Source organism: Hyperolius riggenbachi, chromosome 2 (genome assembly GCF_040937935.1).
Source record: "Hyperolius riggenbachi isolate aHypRig1 chromosome 2, aHypRig1.pri, whole genome shotgun sequence".
In the NCBI taxonomy this organism is placed as follows: domain Eukaryota; kingdom Metazoa; phylum Chordata; class Amphibia; order Anura; family Hyperoliidae; genus Hyperolius; species Hyperolius riggenbachi.
In genome coordinates, this window is record NC_090647.1 from 280,784,844 (window position 1) to 280,802,580 (window position 17,737).

The window sequence follows — 17,737 nt, forward strand, 5'->3', positions numbered from 1 at the left end:
TACCTGCGCCAGTGGCTTGTTCTCATATGCCTTCTCATGTTCAAAAAACATGTCCAGGCCATGCTCCTTCACAATCTGCTCAGACTCGTCGGAGAAAAGAACAGCATCCCCATCAAATGCCACTCGCAGCTGGTCCTCATTGATAGACACATTGTGGCTTGGGTTGAAAATGGTGGCAGCAGCAATACCTAAATGTGACAGCAAAGAACATGTAGCAAATCAACTAGGATTGTTTTTCTTGCCTTGTTGTAAGCCAAATACTTAATAAAACATTATTCAAGCAGAAACTGATATTTCATTTACAGGCAGAGTCTGATGGACATTCAAATGATTCTGTTCCCATCAATGCTTTATTGCCACTTCTGTTACTTTTAAAAGTACATTTGCATTTTTATGCCTTTTAACAATAAACCATTAGGTGAAATGATAATTTAGCAGTTACCAACAGGTGATTTACTAGATTTGGGTGATTATTCCATACTCATCCTCCTTGATCTGTCGTCAGCATTTGACACAGTTGACCACACCTTACTCCTACAGATACTTTAACCTGTAGGTATAAAGGGCCTGGATCTCTCCTAGATAAAGAACAATGCCGATAATTCGTACAGGAAAATATATATATATATATATATATATATATATATATATATATATATACACACAACACGAGAGTCAAAACTGGCTCAAACTTCCTAAAAAGTAGTCTTTCACAGTCGCTTAAGGTGGCCATACACATAGATTTGCAGCAGATTTGACCATCAGATAGACTTCTGTCAGATGCCTGTCAAGCTGAATGTGACAGGAATGTATCTGATGTTTGCCACACACTAGGAACAGATTTTCAATAGATTTCAGAATTAAATCTATTGGAAATTGATCTAAATGCATGAAATCGACCAGTGTATGGGCCCCTTTACTCATATCAGATCTCATCCTTTACTCAGATCAGATCTCATCTCCCCATCCTTTATCTGTGGGGGTACCTCAAGGCTCTGTCCTTGGTCTCCTCCTCTTTTCCATCTACATGCATGGCCTTGGCAACTTAGTCAACTCATTTGGGTTTCAATACCACTTATATGTGAATGATATTATTATTTAGTACTGTATTTATATAGTGCTGACATCTTACGCAGCGCTGTACATAGCATATTGTCTTGTCACTTAACTGTCCCTTGGGGGAGCTCACAATCTAATTCTTATCATAGTCATATGTCTATGTATGTATTATGTAGTGTATGTATCATAATCTAGGACCAATTTAGGTGGAAGCCAATTGACTTATCTGTTTTTGGGATGTGGGAGGAAACCGAAGTGCCTGGAAACCCACGCAGACACGGGAGAACATACCACCATGCCACTGTGCTGCCCGAGACACAACTGATGATGATACACAACTGTACACTCTGCCTCAGACCTTAACTCCCTCCTCACACGTGTTCCTGTCTGATTGTCTGTGATATCCTCTTTCATGATCTCTCCCTTCTTAAACCTTAATATGAGTAAATGAGAACTAATCATTTTTCCACCATCTCAGTCCACTTCGCTACCTGATATAACAATAAATGTTAATAACTCCCCTATAGCTTCAGTTCCCAAAGCATGGCGCTTAGGGGTAACATTTGACTCCTCTCTCTTCTTTATTCCTCACATTCACTCTCTAACCAGCTCCTGTCATCTCCAACTCAAAAACATAGCTCTCATCTGAAAAAACCCTCACACTGGGAGGATTGAATGTAGACTTTGACATAAACTGTTTTATCTCTGATGATTTATTATTGTATTGTTTCTCCTAATTTTTACACAGTATTGCGGTGTGTAGAGGTGAGCACACAGATTTGTTACATTATGGGAGGGGGAGTGCTAAATACTGTATGTTCTAATAAGTTTGAACATTCTAAGATTGGGCTACGTTAGTTTATGTTGCATTAGGTCTGTCCCCACCAGGGGGAGATATGCCCAAACCCTTGTATGGTATTTCAGATACTAACACCCCAGATAACTATAGGGGTAAGGCTAATCTTAGAGGATTCGCGTAATTCTGGTATTCTGTATTAATTGATATTCCTCCATTTTATTTTAGTTTTATTTTAGTTTTATTTTGAATTTTACAGTTACAATTTTATGATATTTATTTTTCTTTTATTTATTTATTTTATATTTATTTTTCGATTTGCATCCCCAATGGTTGTCGTAGAATTGGGGATCGGTAGAGAGTAGGCATGCAATACCGTTGCAGATAAAGTTAGCACAGCACTGCAATGATGTGCTACTGCTAGGCGAAGGTGCATTCATTTATGAAGAGCTGAGAATCCTGCTAGCCTATGCGCAGGCGTAGTGAGGAATGCTGTTGTTTAGTTGCGCTATGACTACGAGGGATGCTGGAGGGCAGGCACAGTGGCTAAAGGTTATACTTGAGGTCTATAATGACTACGAGTGATGGTGACGTCACTAATGGAGAGTAATGGAAATGAAGGGAAGATGCAAGGTGAATCAGCGCAGGCGCAATGCTGCAGAGATGATGGCATTACCGCAGGGTGGTCGGGGTACTGTAGTCTATATGATGTTTTGTGTAGTAAGGTCTAGTTTTGGATGTATAGACAATTCCATAATGCAATTTTAGTATAAATTAGTGATGGATATGTACGAAGTCAGTTGGCGGCACTTAAACACCCGCATCACGTGACATGATCTGCTAGAACAAATAGCGTCTCCTTAATGCTACTGCCCAGGCCCCTGATGAGTCAACATTAACAAAACTAGTTGTGCGAAGCTTAGCAGCAGAGAAAACGCCAACTACACGTGGAGGATATTATATGCGCATTTTAACAGCTAGTTTTGTAAGTGCACTACTTACAGCACTGGAGGTGGTTGCTGAGTTTGAGACAAACTACACCATAGATGTTTATTCTCTCTTCACATGAGCTTATCAAGATACTACACTGCTAAAAAGGAGGAATATCTGCTGGCTAGGCTGCATGGATGTTTGCTGATCTGATATGATTAGCTTGAGGGTTCTGGTGAGCGCAATTGGTTGCTTTATTTGGCTGGAGTAATGTGCAATTGAGGATGACAAGGGTTGCAACTCCTTGGTGTTAAAGTATTTTAAATGTGCAATAACTAATTGGTGTTGTAGTACTGTCCATAAGTACTGATCTAAGATCTATACAAAGGACACTGTTTGCTGAGCGCTAGACCTTTTTTGCATTTATATCTCTCATCTGACTTTTTCTCACTCAGGACATTGCCAAAATGTTAATACAATCGTACTGAACTCGGCTGCCGCCTCATTCATCTTTCTTCCCGCTCTTCCTCTGCTGCTCCTCTCTGTCAAGCTCTTCATTTGCTACCAATGAACCAGAGGATCCAGTTCAAACTCGTAACTCTAACTTACAAAGCTCTCCACAATCTCTTTTCTGTGTACATCTCCTCACTAGTTTCCAGATACCAACCCAACCGCAATCTCAGATCTGCACATGACCTTCTATTATCCTCCTCTAGAATCACCTCCTCACATATACGTATACAAGATTTTGAACATACTTCTCCCCTCCTCTGGAATCCTCTGCCACAACACATCCGTCACTCCCCAACCTTTTGATATCTTTAAATGTGCCCTCAAAACTCACTTCTTCCTTCAAGCATACGCTCTACTTTAGGCCAGTTCACCTGTTGACCTCTGGCCAAGTTGTACTTCCTACCAGATAACATAAAACACACTGCCTCTAGGTATGAATATTATATACTACCCCACCTCTTATTTCCCCTCTATTCCTTTAGAATACACATTTATTCATATTAATTATGTCACTGTTCTTACCAATTATGTACTTAGTATCAGGACTGTGGAGTTGGAGCAATTTTGGGTACCCGGAGTTGGAGTCGGTGATTTCATAAACCGAGGAGTCGGGAGTCGGAGTTGGATGATTTTTGTACAAAATCCACAGCCCTGGTAAGTATTAGACTAAGGAGTCGGAGCCATTTTAGGTACCCGGAGTTGGAGTCGGTGATTTCATAAACTGAGGAGTCGGAGTTGGAGATTTTTGTACCGACTCCACAGCCCTGCTTAGTACTGATTCTGTATTTTGTACACTGGTGTATACTATTGTCTGTATTTTGTACCCCATGTTTGTTCTTACTTTGTACAGCGCCACGGAATATGTTGGCACTTTTATAAATCAATAATAATAATAATAATACATTTCATATCGCAGAAACCCAACATATGTTAAAGTGGAATTACAGTCTGGCATGCCACATAATAAACACCCAAATAGTTCTCCTAACAGCCTTTATCCTGCAGTAATGTCAACTGGTGTAAAAAATGTATTCCCATTTTTTTACGTTTAAATTCTATGGCTGGTGAAATACATGCTGCACTGTGACCTGGGAAGAACTGCTGTTTAACAGCCTTTATCGCACAGTAATGTCAACTGTGTAATACAATTCTTCCCAGGTCACAGTGCAGCATGTATGGAAGCAGCCATAGCATTTATACCGTACTTAAAATCTGTTTCATCGTGAATTCTGTAAAAATGAGTTATTTGCTGTTGGGAGATTTTGTCACACCAGTCATCCATATACGATCTATGCATTGGATGCTTTGTAAACCGTGTTCATGTATTTTCAAACTACTGCACAGCCTGGAGAGGAGTCCCAACACAGCCTCAGGCTCCATGGGTAAAGTGAAAGTACATCTTATTAACCATTTCAGGCACTTTTTTTTATTATACAGCAGTGGGTTTTTGGTACAACTAGTCTTGAAAATCTGTTCAAGCAGAGGGAAAATGTTGGCAGTAGCTCATGATAAAGCTCTAAGCTATTTGCCTAAAAGGGAGGCAGGGATTTTTAAGGTAGGCAATGACATGATTAGTCCAGTCCTGAAATAAAATGTTTTAGCTAAAATGCCCTACAGATTTCAAAGAATATTGGAGAGGAGTTTAGTCTTGTTTGTGTGTTTAAAGGGAATCTGAAGTGAAAATAAACTTATGAGATAATGATTTGTAGGTGTAGTACAGTTAAGAAATAGAACATTAGTAGCACAGATATGAGTCTCATATTGTTTCCAGTACAGGATGAGTTAAGAAATTTCAATTGTTATCTATGCAAAAGCACTTCTCTGAGCTCTCTGGTTGGCCACACTGCTGGTTTCTGAAGCACTTATCTCAACCTGTCTCTCACTGTTTCTTGTTTGTTTAAAGAAGAACTGTCGCAAAAATCTTAAAACTTAAAACACATTCAAATAAGAAGTACATTTCTCCCAGAGTAAAATGAGCCATAAATTACTTCTCAACTATGTTGCTGTCACTCACAGTAAGTAGTGGAAATCTGAGATTACCGACAGGTTTTGGGCTAGTCCATCTCTCCATAGGGGATTCTCAGCATGGCCCTTATTCTTTAAAAAGACATTCCCTGAAAAAGATTTATATAAAGGCTGGCCAGCCTCCCTGCTCACTGTACACTATTTTGGCAGTTGGACGGAGCAACTGCCATTCACTAAGTGCTTTTAAAAATAAAGAAAACCCTGAGAACCCCCCTATGAGAAGATGGGCTAGTCCAAAATCTGTTGGTATTGACAGGTTTCTACTTATTGTACATGACCGGAACATAGGAGAAAAGTAATTTATGGCTCATTTTACTCTGGGAGAAATGTACTTCTTATTTGTATGTGTTTTAAATTTTAAGATTTTTGTGGCAGTTCCTCTTTAAGTTTTTACTGCAGGAAAGTTCAAATGGCCATTAGCTCTGCTCTGTTTCATAGTTTACAATATAGAGTGTAGTTTGAAAACTGCAAATATTAGATAATGATGCAATGTTATAAAAAAAAATAAAGCTGTATAACTGAAAATAAAAATATGAGACTCTCTTTTCTTTGTTACTAATGTTCTTTTAATTACCCGTACTACACATACAATTCATTATATCATACTTTTTTTTTCTCCTCAGTGTCACTTTAAGGTATGACATGTACATGATCAAACTTCAATAATGAACATTAAAGAGAATCTGTATTGTTAAAATCGCACAAAAGTAAACATACCAGTGCGTTAGGGGACATCTCCTATTACCCTCTAACACAATTTCGCCGCTCCTCGCCGCATTAAAAGTGGTTAAAAACAGTTTTAAAAAGTTTGTTTATAAACAAACAAAATAGCCACCAAAACAGGAAGTAGGTTGATGTACAGTATGTCCACACATAGAAAATACATCCATACACAAGCAGGCTGTATACAGCATTCCTTTTGAATCTCAAGAGATTATTTGTGTGTTTCTTTCCCCCTGTTCTCATGCACTGAAGTTTCAGGCTGCTTGTTTCTTCCTGCAAACAGCTTTGCCCTTGTCTGTAATTCTTCAGTATGTGAAAGCCCAGCTAGCTCAGAGGACGATTTATCCAGCTTGTAAAAGATAAGAGAGAAGAGAGAAGCTGCTCTAATCCTAAATAACACACAGGCAGTGTGCATACAGGGGCCTGGAAGGGGGAGTTCATAGCAGAACCACAACACTGAAGAACTTGGCAGCCTTCCAGACACAGGCCGACAAGTCTGACAGGGGAAAGATACATTGATTTATTACAGAGACTGTGACAGTATAAAGTGCTGCAGTAAGCCAGAACACATTAGAATAGCTTTTTGAACGTGTAGGATGATAAAAAACAGGATGCAATTTTTGTTACGGAGTCTCTTTAAAGGGAACCTAAAGCAAGAGGGATCTAGAGGCTGCCATATTTATTTCCTTTTAAACAATGCATATTGCCTGGCTGTCCTGCTAATTCTCTGCCTTTAATACTTTTAGCTATAGACCCTGACCAAGCATATGCAGAGCCGATGTTTCTGACTGAAGTTATACTGGATTAGTGGCATGCTTGTTTGAGGTGTGTGATTCAGAGACTATGGCAGCCAAAGAGATTAGCAGAATAGCCAGGCAACTGGTATTGCTTGAAAGGAAATAAATATGGAAGCCTTGCTTTAAGTTACCTTTTAAATGAATAGAAAAGCTACAGGGATAACTATGTGTTTGAATTATAGAAAGCAGAACTGTTTATAGAACTGTTCTCACTATGGATATTTCATACACATAATTCATTAATATTGATACTGTAACTATTAGAAGAATTCACCCTGCTCACATAGTGAATACCATAATATTCCTTTAGTAATACCATACCTTTAGCCAGTAAACTCTTCTTGTTTAATCCTCGGCTACGCATCAAGTGCTATTGCACCAGAAGTAAATATAATATTTTCTTTCACATAAGGATGTGCTGCCAATATTTGTAACCTAACCTACTGCTGGACTGAAAGACTTGTTTGGTGCTACATTCATTCTAGTATGAAAGATTAACTTTACCAGTGTGTTCACAGTCAGAAATCCTTGTCTCTTATCGGGAAGATCACGCTTGAAAAAGATTTTAAGCTCAGTCATTTCCTTAAGGAAGCATGTAGTGACTGCTTAAATGAACTAAGCACCATGTCATGTATGGATTAATCATCTACAGGATATAGTAGCATTAAAGGGCACCAGAGGTAAGAGGGATATGGAGGCTGCTGTATTTATTTCCTTTTAAACAGTACCAGTTGTCTGGCAGTCTTCCTGATCCAGTGTCTCTAATACATTTAGCCATAGAATCTGAACAAGCATGCAGCAGATCAAGTACTCTGACTCAGCTGACTCAGGTTTTACTGGATTAGCCATATGCTTGTTCCAGGGTTTTGATTTAGACACTATTCTGCCTCAAGATCAACAGGGCTGCCAGGCTGCTGGCATTGTTGACAAGCAAATAAATATGGCAGCCTCCATATCCCCTCTTACCTCAGGTTCCCTTTAAAAGATTCTAGGGATCTAGAGATAGCCAAACATGGACTGTCAAATTTGACCACCAGGCTGTACTGCATTAGAAGCAGACAAAATTCTGTAGTGTAAATCACTGTACAGGCTCAGGAACGCTTCCAAAAACCTTTGACTGTGAACACAGTTTGTTGTTGCATCCACAAATGCAAGTAAGAACTCTACTATACAACAAGGAAACCATATATAAACATGATACAGAAGCACCACCGCCTTTTTTGTGCTCAGGCACATTTAAAGGGAACCTAAACCGAGAAGGATATGGGTTTTTCCTTTTAAAATAATACCAGTTGCCTGACTCTCCTGCTGATCCTGTGTCTCTAATACGTTTAGTCACAGCCCCTCAACAAGCATGCAGATCAGGTGCTCTGACTGGAGTCAGACTGGATTAGTGGCATGCTTGTTTCAGGTCTGTGATTCAGCCACTACTGCAACTAAAGAGATCAGCAGGACTACCAGGCAACTGGTATTGTTTAAAAGGAAACATCCATATCCCTCTCGGTTTAGGTTCCCTTTAAGATAGACTAAGGTAAAGTAGAAAGGTGTCTTGTGGTCCGATAAGTCAAAGTTTGAAATAATTATTTTTGGAAATCATGAATGCTGTGTCCTCCAGGCTATAAAAAATGGCTTGTAATTAGCACACAGGTGCAAATATAAGGTTTACATGATTTGCAGATCAATGTATATTGCTTTTATTCACATTCCGCATGGCTTGTATTTATTGTATACTGTCATCAGGGGACACTATGAAATAAGAATTCCAGCATTGCTTTTTTTTCTCTTCTTTGTTTTGTTTTTTTGGGTCTTTTTTGTATGATACATGGAAGTACAGCAGCCAACAGCTCTTTACCAGGCGGATGGTGTTCAGTTATGTATTACTATTCTGTTCACATATATTTAACATAATTTACTAGCAGTGCTCATTTTCATTCATAGTACTGTACATACATTCACTCACCTTCTTCTATAGCCTCTTGTACCTTCTGAGCATCAGATGAGAGGTATAGATTGGTATGGTAAGCTTTTAAGTAGCCAATGGGGCTGTTTCCACCAGTCATGCAGAAACGCTCAATAAAAAGGTCTAAAAAGAACCACAAACTAGTCATAACACAAATAAAATGAATAAATCTAGAACATACAATAATGATAGCCCCTCTCCAGGTTCTCCCTCCCCATAATCCTTGTAACATAATAATAAGATTTCAAAGTGGTAACTTCCTGTTAATTGATGGACAGACTCTCATTAACAGAGCCTGCAGTTTATACCCTCTACCCTCCTACCATCTGCTGTTTATAATTTCTTCATTGACCCTTTGCAAGAGGCAGCTGAAGTTTGTCCAGTTCTACATCCTGATTGGGAGATGTGGCTGCAAGCACTGCACCTGCCAGGAAGAAGGAGGGTAGAGAGTAGTTTTTTAGCAAAAAAAGATTTTAACCTTACCTGTCACAGATCTCAACCATGTTAAGGTGGTACATTTTAAGATCGGTACCTTTGAGGTTGATTCGGAAATAATGAGCATATCAAGTAAGAGCAATAGATCTTGTTGCATCATGGATGGGGAAGCCATGGGCTTTTCGGGACACTAGTACAGAATTTCGATTTTTGACCTAGGTGATCAGGAATGATTTTTACCATCAAAGAAAATATAAAGTGTGCATGTAGGGGAGGTAAAGGAACAGTAAGGATCTGCTATTGCCTAACATGGAACTAGCTTGAATTGAAAGTCTCAGACAATGGCAGCCCCAATCAAACAGGTATTTAACTTAAGCCTGGGGAAGGGGGTATTGGGGCTAATTATGCTATTTGGGGGTATACATTGCCTAATTATATTGTTTAGGTGGAGAGGGGGCAATGTACATATTTATGTTGGTGAGGGGCATACTGACTAATTGCTTAATTGCTGCTTACTATGATCTAAGTTTAAAGAAAACCATACATATGTTGTTTATTTATTACATTTCGTATGGCTGTTTGTACGGTAGTTAGGTCCTAAGCTCTTCTTTGAAGTGAGTGGACTTCATGCAAAGTTTTCCTGGAAGTGGTGGGCACACTCCTTTGTAGTTACACTGGTACTACATCTACATACATTATTTTGCCACAACCACAATTTGTCATGACCATGGTCATAATTTGTTGCAAAATTATTATTCTACTATTCAGTTAGGCCTGTGTCGAAAACTGTTTGTAGAATGGCTGCCAGTGCACTTGCGGCTGACATGGACGCAGATCATAGCGCTTTTATTAGGTAGGATTTGTGCCTACATGTGGCTGGATAGTGTAATGGTTAAGGGCTCAGTCTCTGACACATGAGGCCTGGATTTGAATCTTGGCTCTTCCTGGCCAGCATCTAGTATGTAAGGAGTAAGGCTAACATGGCTGCTGCCTATAGAGTGTGTCCTAGTGGCTGCAGCTCAAGCACTTTGAGTCTGCGAGGAGAAAAGCACAGCATAAATGTTATTTGTTTTGTCTACAGGTGCTGCCTCTGGGATCATATTAAAGCCTCTACTAAGCCTTTTCCAGTAAAGCACAGTCCCCTCCTCTCCCTCTACATTTGTTTGCCTGTTTATAATGCCCTATTCATTACTTAATTGTAACATTTTTGATGATAATAATAGGCTATGGAATATAGTATGGCCACATAGAAATCTCTGCCCTATTTAGTTACTAAAATGGCAGCCCAGTATTCCAGTAGTAAGGTGTGATGATGGAAGACGACGTGTTTAAAGGAAAGGGAATATGCAGGCTTCCATGCTGTCCTCCTTTAGAAAACACTACTTGACTGGCTGACATTTATCTTTTCAATGTAAAAGAAAATATTGCTAAGCAAAATTCCTTTTTTGCATTTTGTTTTTGTAATTAAAGGGATACTGTAGGGAGTCGGGGGAAAATGAGTTGAAGTTACCCGGGGCTTCTAATGGTCTGCAGGCATCCTGTGCCCGTGCAGCCACTTACCGATGCGCCAGCCCGCCTCCAGTTCACTTCTGGAATTTCAGACTTTAATTAATTAAGTTTTATTGAAAGTAATACAACCAATAACATGTAAATGCCAATTGAAGAATGGTGAATAGACATTTCAAGCATGACATATGACAAAGCATATAATATAACACTGTCTTACATGTGCCGAAGCACAGGAAATGTCACATGGAGAGCTTTATTACAGAAGCCATGTTAAAAATTCAAAAAATGGAACATAGGCTATGATTCTAGATAAACGTGTCATTAACTGTTGTTATAAGGCTGGACCATCACGGGGAGGGAAAGGGAGAAGAGAAATTATCACTGAAGGACAGTTGGGAGAGATCAGCATAGGGGTAAGTTGAAGAGGATATACAGAGGAAGAAAGATACAAGTTACTTATTCGAACCCTGATTAATTGGGTTCCATGATTTGTTTGTATGTGTCCGAACACTGGAAGTCCGTCCAAACCGACCAGGTCAAGGTGTATTGTTCAGATCGCTCATGCGATAGGAGGATTAAGTGTTCCATATGTTCAATAAATTCAATTCTCTTGATCCATAACTTTATGGACGGAGCATTGGAGGACTTCCAGTGAAGGGGAATCATTGCCCTTGCCGCGTTAATAAGATGGATAGTTATTGATTTTTTTGTATGTCTTAGTGGGTTCATGGGTGCCATGAAGAAGTAAGGCAGCAGGGTGAAAAGGGATTTTGTCCCAAGCTATTACCTCCATTAAGTGGTGAACTTCCCTCCAGAAGGGGACAATAACAGAGCAAGACCAGAATATATGGAAGATATCGCACCCACCAGCACCACATCTCCAACAGGAGTCAGGTGATGAGGGGAAGATTCTGTGTAATATTTGTGGAGTTTTGTACCAACGAGATAGTATTTTAAACCCGAGTTCTTGGGTGTTTACATTCAGAGAGCCTTTGTGGTTTAGGTTGAAGATTTTTTGCCATTGCTCTTCCTCAAAGATTTGTCTGAGGACTCTCTCCCAAGCCTCCTGGTAATTGAGCTTATTTGGAGTCGTGGAGACTACAAGTATCTGATATATGGCGGAAATTAGGTGTCTGTGTGGCGCAGGGCTTACTATTAAGTTTTCAAACGGAGTTAAAGTCGGGGGCCAGTTTCCCATTTTGAGTATAGAGCGTAAAAAGTGTCGAATTTGAAAATATTGCCAGTTGGAAAGGGGTATCTGCTCTCTCATTCTAATTATTTCCTGGTGTGTTTTGATTTTTCCTGCTGTCACAAAGTCTCTTACCCTAGGGAGTTGGTGGGGGTCCCAGGAAGTGAGGAGTGGTATATCCGCCGCTGGTTTGAACGCTGGATTGTCTTTTAGGGGAGTGAGTGGTCCCAATAGGTTGGTGAGATTTAAGGACGAAGCGTATTTTCTAAAGCATTTGACAGTAGCTTCCATGAGGGGATTTTGCCAAGTCGCCTGTACTTTATGTGGGGTATCTACCCAGCCCAGGGCTGAGGCGTGGAGGCCCGCCAATTCTTGCTCAATTATGACCCACGGCTTGGGGCTATCCCCCACAGCCCATTCAACCACCCTACTTAGTTGGGAGGCCACGTGATATTTCTGGAGGTCAGGGAGCCCGACCCCACCCAGGTCCTTTGGAATTGAAAGTATGGCTCTCTTGATTCGTGGAGGCTTATTGCCCCATATGAATTTATTGATTGCCCCTTGTAAATTTCTTTAAAAAGTGGGAGGGAGATTTATCGGGATACATTGGCTTATGTATAGGATACGGGGCAGGAGATTCATTTTGATGGAAGACATTCTTCCAAACCATGACAAGTGGGTTTGGCTGCCCCAGCGAGCGAGATCAGTTTTCAGCATAGAATCTATTTTACTAAAGTTTTCAGAGAATAGGTTTTTCAGGTTAGAGGTGATGTTGATTCCTAGGTATCTAAGTTGGTTTTGGGACCATTGAAAGGGGAGACTGGTCTTGCAGGTGTGTAATGTGCTAGCGTCAAGAGAGACGTTTAGCGCCTGTGACTTCTGAAGGTTAATTTTTAAATTAGATAATTGGCCAAATTCTGTGAATCTGCGAATTAAATTTGGGATAGAGGTAATCGGATTTTGCAGGAAAAATAATAGATCGTCTGCAAACGCAGCGACTAGGTGTTTTGATGGGTTTACAGGGATGCCATGCATATCAGGGTCCGATCGAACCGCATTTAGAAAGGGTTCCAGTGTGAGTATGTATATTAGTGGTAAAAGGGCGCAGCCCTGCCTAGTCCCATTTGTTATAGAGATTGAGTCCGTGAAGACACAGTTAACTCTGACTTTAGCCGAAGGGTTGGTGTATAGCAAGCCAATAAGATTGCACATAGTGTCCCCGATTCCCAGCCCTGACAGGACCGCTCGAGTGTAATCCCAAGCGACCCTGTCAAAAGCCTTCTCTGCATCGGTTGAAAGCAGGAATGCTTTAATCCCCTTAGCTTTGGAATATGACATGATGTTTATTGTCCTCATGACATTGTCCTTTGCTTCACGACCTGGTCTCTAGATTTGTCTAGAGACAAATGGGACTAGGCGGTTAGCTAATATTTTGGCCAAAATCTTGGCATCTAAGTTTAAAAGGTAGATGGGCCTGTAGCTGGGGCAAAGTGCGGGGTCTTTGTCTGGCTTGGTGATCACTACTATGTGGGCTTCTAAGAACTGGGTGGATGGAATAGTATTAGGGGTAATTGAATTAAAGGCTTCAACAAACGCTCGGGCTAGTGTACCGCTAAAGGCTTTATAGTATTGGCCCGTGAGGCCATCAGGGCCGGGTGCCTTGCCTGGTTTCAAGGAACCAACTGCCACATGAAATTCATCCTCAGTAAGAGGAGATTCCATGTCTTCCTTTTCCGATTGAGGTTTAAGCTAGTAGCATGTTGAGAGAGAAAATTAGAAATGGCAGAGGCTCTGATGGTGAGCTGATCAGGTGATTGGCTATGGGTGCGTAGGTTGTAAAGTGAGGCATAGTATGTCTTAAATTCATCTGCAATTTCCTTCGGTTTGAAAACCTGGGACTGCTTTTTGTTGGTAATACATGTGACGTTCGTACGAAGGGTTCTTTTCCTCAAGGCTCGGGCAAGGTATTTGCCACTTTTATTGCCATGTTCGTAATATATTTTTTTGACAGACATTAACTTCCGTCTTGCGTCGGAATATAGGAGTTTGTCTAGTGCACTTCTAGCTTTATTAAGTTCCTCCAGGTTAGCTAAAGCTAAGGTTTGTTTATGGGTACATTCCAGACGGTCAATGTCTGCCATCAGTTGTCTGATCATTTCTACCCTTTCTTTTTTAAGTCTAGAGCCCATCCTAATAAAGTGTCCCCGAACTACTGCTTTGCGCGCCTCCCATATCGTGAGTTTGGATGTTGCTTGTTCATTGTTAAGAAGAAAATATTCATCAAGGGCCTCAGATATGTTTTGTCTCCTACCAGCATCTGCCAGGATATTTGGATTCAGTCTCCAGTTCCAGATTTTTGTAGAGGAGTCAGGAGTGGAGATGGTGAGAAAGACCGGGGAGTGATCCGAGATCGTTCGATTGCCTATGTCAGATTTAATTACTAGAGATAGGTCTCTTTGTGGGACAAAGAAATAGTCTATCCTAGAATATTTATTGTGGATAGCGGAGAAGAAGGTATAATCCCTCTCCTGTGGGTGGGATATCCTCCAAGGGTCCATTAAGGATAAACTCTGCAGTTGGGCTTTGATGCGGCGCAAAGCCACGTATGAGAGAGTGGTTGAGCCATTAGAGCAGTCTTGGAGAGGGTTGAGGGGGATATTAAAATCCCTTCCTACAATTAGTACACCACCAGTAAAAGCGGCTAGTTTGGTTAACGTGGAGGATAGGAATGACGGTTGGTGCTTGTTGGGTACATATATATTAGCCATGGTGACCGTTTGGTTAGCAATTCTCCCCTTAATAAATAGATAACGGCCATCTGGGTCATGAACTGACTCGTCCAATGTGAACGGTATATCTTGATGTAAGAAGATAGAGACTCCTTTAGTTTTAGAAGTAGGCGATGTAGCATGAAAGGCTAACGGGTACCGAGAGTTGAATCTCTTAGGAATATGGTTGGTTCGTAAGTGAGTCTCTTGCAGGTAAGCTATCTGCACTTTTTCTTGATGGAGAAAGTCAAATATAATAGATCTTTTCTCCGGCGTATTAAAGTGAACCTAAAGCCACTAAAAAAAAATGAGATTAACTCACCTGGGGCTTCCCTCAGCCCCCTGCAGCCGATCGGTGCCCTCGCAGCTCCGGTCCGATGCTTCTGGACCCGCCGGCGACGACTTCCGGCTTCGCCGTCACCGGCCGACAGGCATGGGAACGCGAGTGATTGTTCGCCTTCCCAGCCTGTATATCGCCCCCTATGCTGCTATTGCGGCAGGGGGCTGAGGGAAGCCCCAGGTGAGTTAATCTCATTTTTTTTTAGTGGCTTTAGGTTCACTTTAAGGCCGTTCACATTAAACGAGACCAGCCTCCAATTTGCTTGATGCGTACACAATGTCATAGTTACTTGTCTTGCTGGATTTACCAGCCCACCAAAACCCAAATTTTTCCCCGTAGAGATAGTGATTAGAGAGATGAGCGAAGGTAGAAGAGAAAGAATAGAGAAAGTGGAAAAAAGGAGGTAAAGGGTACGAGAAGACAGGTCCTCCCCGCGATGGATCAACATACGAACTAGTGTAAACAAACACAAATAGGAAATAGTTCCCACGTGTGTGCGACTTGGGGGGCCGCACACACTTCCTGAAGTGGGATATATGTAGTCAGTGTATAAATAACACACTGGGTGGGGGTAATGAAAGACACCGCCAGAGTATGACCGCGGAGAGAAACTACCACACACAGAGGTTTCTGTATGTATAGAGATAAAACTACGCAATCATAAACCACTCTGGCCACTGTAATAGAAAACAAACTTTTAAAATTCAACCAACGGGCTAGAAGAATGGGGCCCCACATTCCCGGGTGGGCTCCGCCCCGACATCCCACACGCATGGGGCGCGGGGAAAAGGAGCCCAGCGGGGAGCGCACTAAAGCCCCCACTAAGGTCATATCTTGGTCTCCACCCCACCATATTAACCTCTAAAGGCTTAGGGTGAGATAACGTATAGGGGGAGGTGCCTACCGTACAAACAAAGCTGCATTAGAGCTTGTCATCAGCCCAGCCTCTGTATAGTTGTGTTGAGGATCTTAATGAATGCATATCAATCCCGCCCTCTCCCCCTCTCCTCCTATTGTAAACCTCCCTCTGATTATGGCAAGCATATACGTATAGTACAGTATACTTAGACGGGTATGAATGGAAAACAATTATATAGCAGATTAGCAGTATATTATGATATGGAATGGTTGAAATAAAAACCCAACTTTGAATATGAACTAGGCCTAGTCCACAATTGCTAAATAAAGTGTGGGGGCATAAGAGTGGACCATATGCCCTTATAGGCTGTAGGAGGTGATTAGGTGGCAGAGTCTCTTCAAAGAGAGAGCTCTAGGTATGTAGGCAAGGGTATTAATGGGGGAGGGAGAGTAAGGTAAGTCGGCATAAGAGGAGGGGAAAACATATCATCGGGGGGCCTCGTAAGACTTTAAACAGCACAGATATATGAAAGCCAAAAACATGTCATAATAGCACAACATCGCAATAAACTCACAAAGCTGAGGGTAAACATGTCATATCTTCAAGCTCAATTGTAAGGACATTGTGTGGGCCCTCCGTATTGGCTATAAAACAGAATGGGTATAATACCATTGCTCATGTGATTGTTGTAAGCTGGCCTCCGCTCGTCAATGAGAAAGTCCATAGACCATATAAGGGAGATTGCGTTAATTAGCTTATAAAAGGAAAAATGAAAAAACCTAATGCCTTATGAGGTAAAAAAGAAAACCGGGGGGTTAATGAGACCGTTTAACCAAGGGTGTTCAGGAGGGCAGTCAGAGCACAGAGAAAGTTAGTGCACTTGGTATAGCAGGTAAGACCGAACAGGGCTAAATAGTTACCGGAACGATGGATGAGTAGTGCCTCTAGAACCATAGGGAGCTGAGATGAGATGAAGGGAGACCACAACACGGATGACCCTTAGCCATCTTCCGCCGATGAACACGAATCACGGCAGGGACGAGTAGTCTCTGATCCGGATTCCGAATCCCTGCTTCTGGAGCGGTGCGCTGGTTTCTGGCTGTTAGGTGGGTGACGCTTGGAAGCCCTGGAGGCTTGTGTGTTTGGTCGCTGAAATACTATGTCATGGTCCCAGTCCGGGAGCTCGACCACAGGGATATTCAGGTCACTGCAAAAGTCATCCAGGTCCGCTGCTGTGCGTAGAGTGTATGTTTTCCCCTCAGCCGTGACGGATAGCGAGAAGGGAAACCGCCACTTGTACATCAGGCCTTTCTTTCTGATTGCTAGCAGGAGAGGCTTTAGAACCCTTCGCTTTGCTAGGGTAATGGCAGATAGATCTTGATAAAGTTGTACGGGCGTCTCATTGAACAGGATCTGATCCTGTGTTCTCGCTGCCCGCATGATATTCTCCTTGAGCTGGAAAGACTCCAGACAGCAAATAGCGTCTCGTGTCTTCTCACCGTCGGTACTGCGAGGGCGAAGGGCTCTATGTGTGCGGACGAAAGCAATCTCAGAATCCGCAGGCCTTTCCAGAAGGTTGTTAAAGATGGCCGAAAGTGCGTCACAGATCTTCTCGGAGGCCACCGACTCTGGCAGGCCCTTCACTCTAATGTTGCATCTGCGGCCTCGATTGTCCAGGTCCTCGATACATCTAGTGTGGTCGGTTAGCCTGGAGGAGTGCTTGTCAGAGGTTTTAGATAGCTTCTTCAGCTGCAGGGTTGTTTGCGTGTTGGCCGCTTCTAAGATGTGTAGCCTGGAGCCTAGTGCAGCAACGTCCGCTCGGACTTCCGACACT

General features: G+C 41.8%; 2 protein-coding genes across 2 annotated transcripts in view; one reads left to right on the forward strand and one right to left on the reverse strand.

The window, feature by feature from the left end:
* LOC137546391 (CYFIP-related Rac1 interactor A-like) overlaps positions 1 to 17,737 on the forward strand; it is a 384,755-nt gene that overhangs the window by 38,361 nt on the left and 328,657 nt on the right. The window lies entirely within an intron of this gene.
* NT5C1A (5'-nucleotidase, cytosolic IA) overlaps positions 1 to 17,737 on the reverse strand; it is a 71,301-nt gene that overhangs the window by 11,961 nt on the left and 41,603 nt on the right. Inside the window, exons 4-5 of the mRNA XM_068268779.1 lie at positions 8,804 to 8,926; positions 4 to 188 (exon numbers count right to left, since the gene is read on the reverse strand). Coding sequence (XP_068124880.1) covers positions 4 to 188; positions 8,804 to 8,926 — 308 coding nt within the window. The remainder of the gene's footprint in view (positions 1 to 3; positions 189 to 8,803; positions 8,927 to 17,737) is intronic.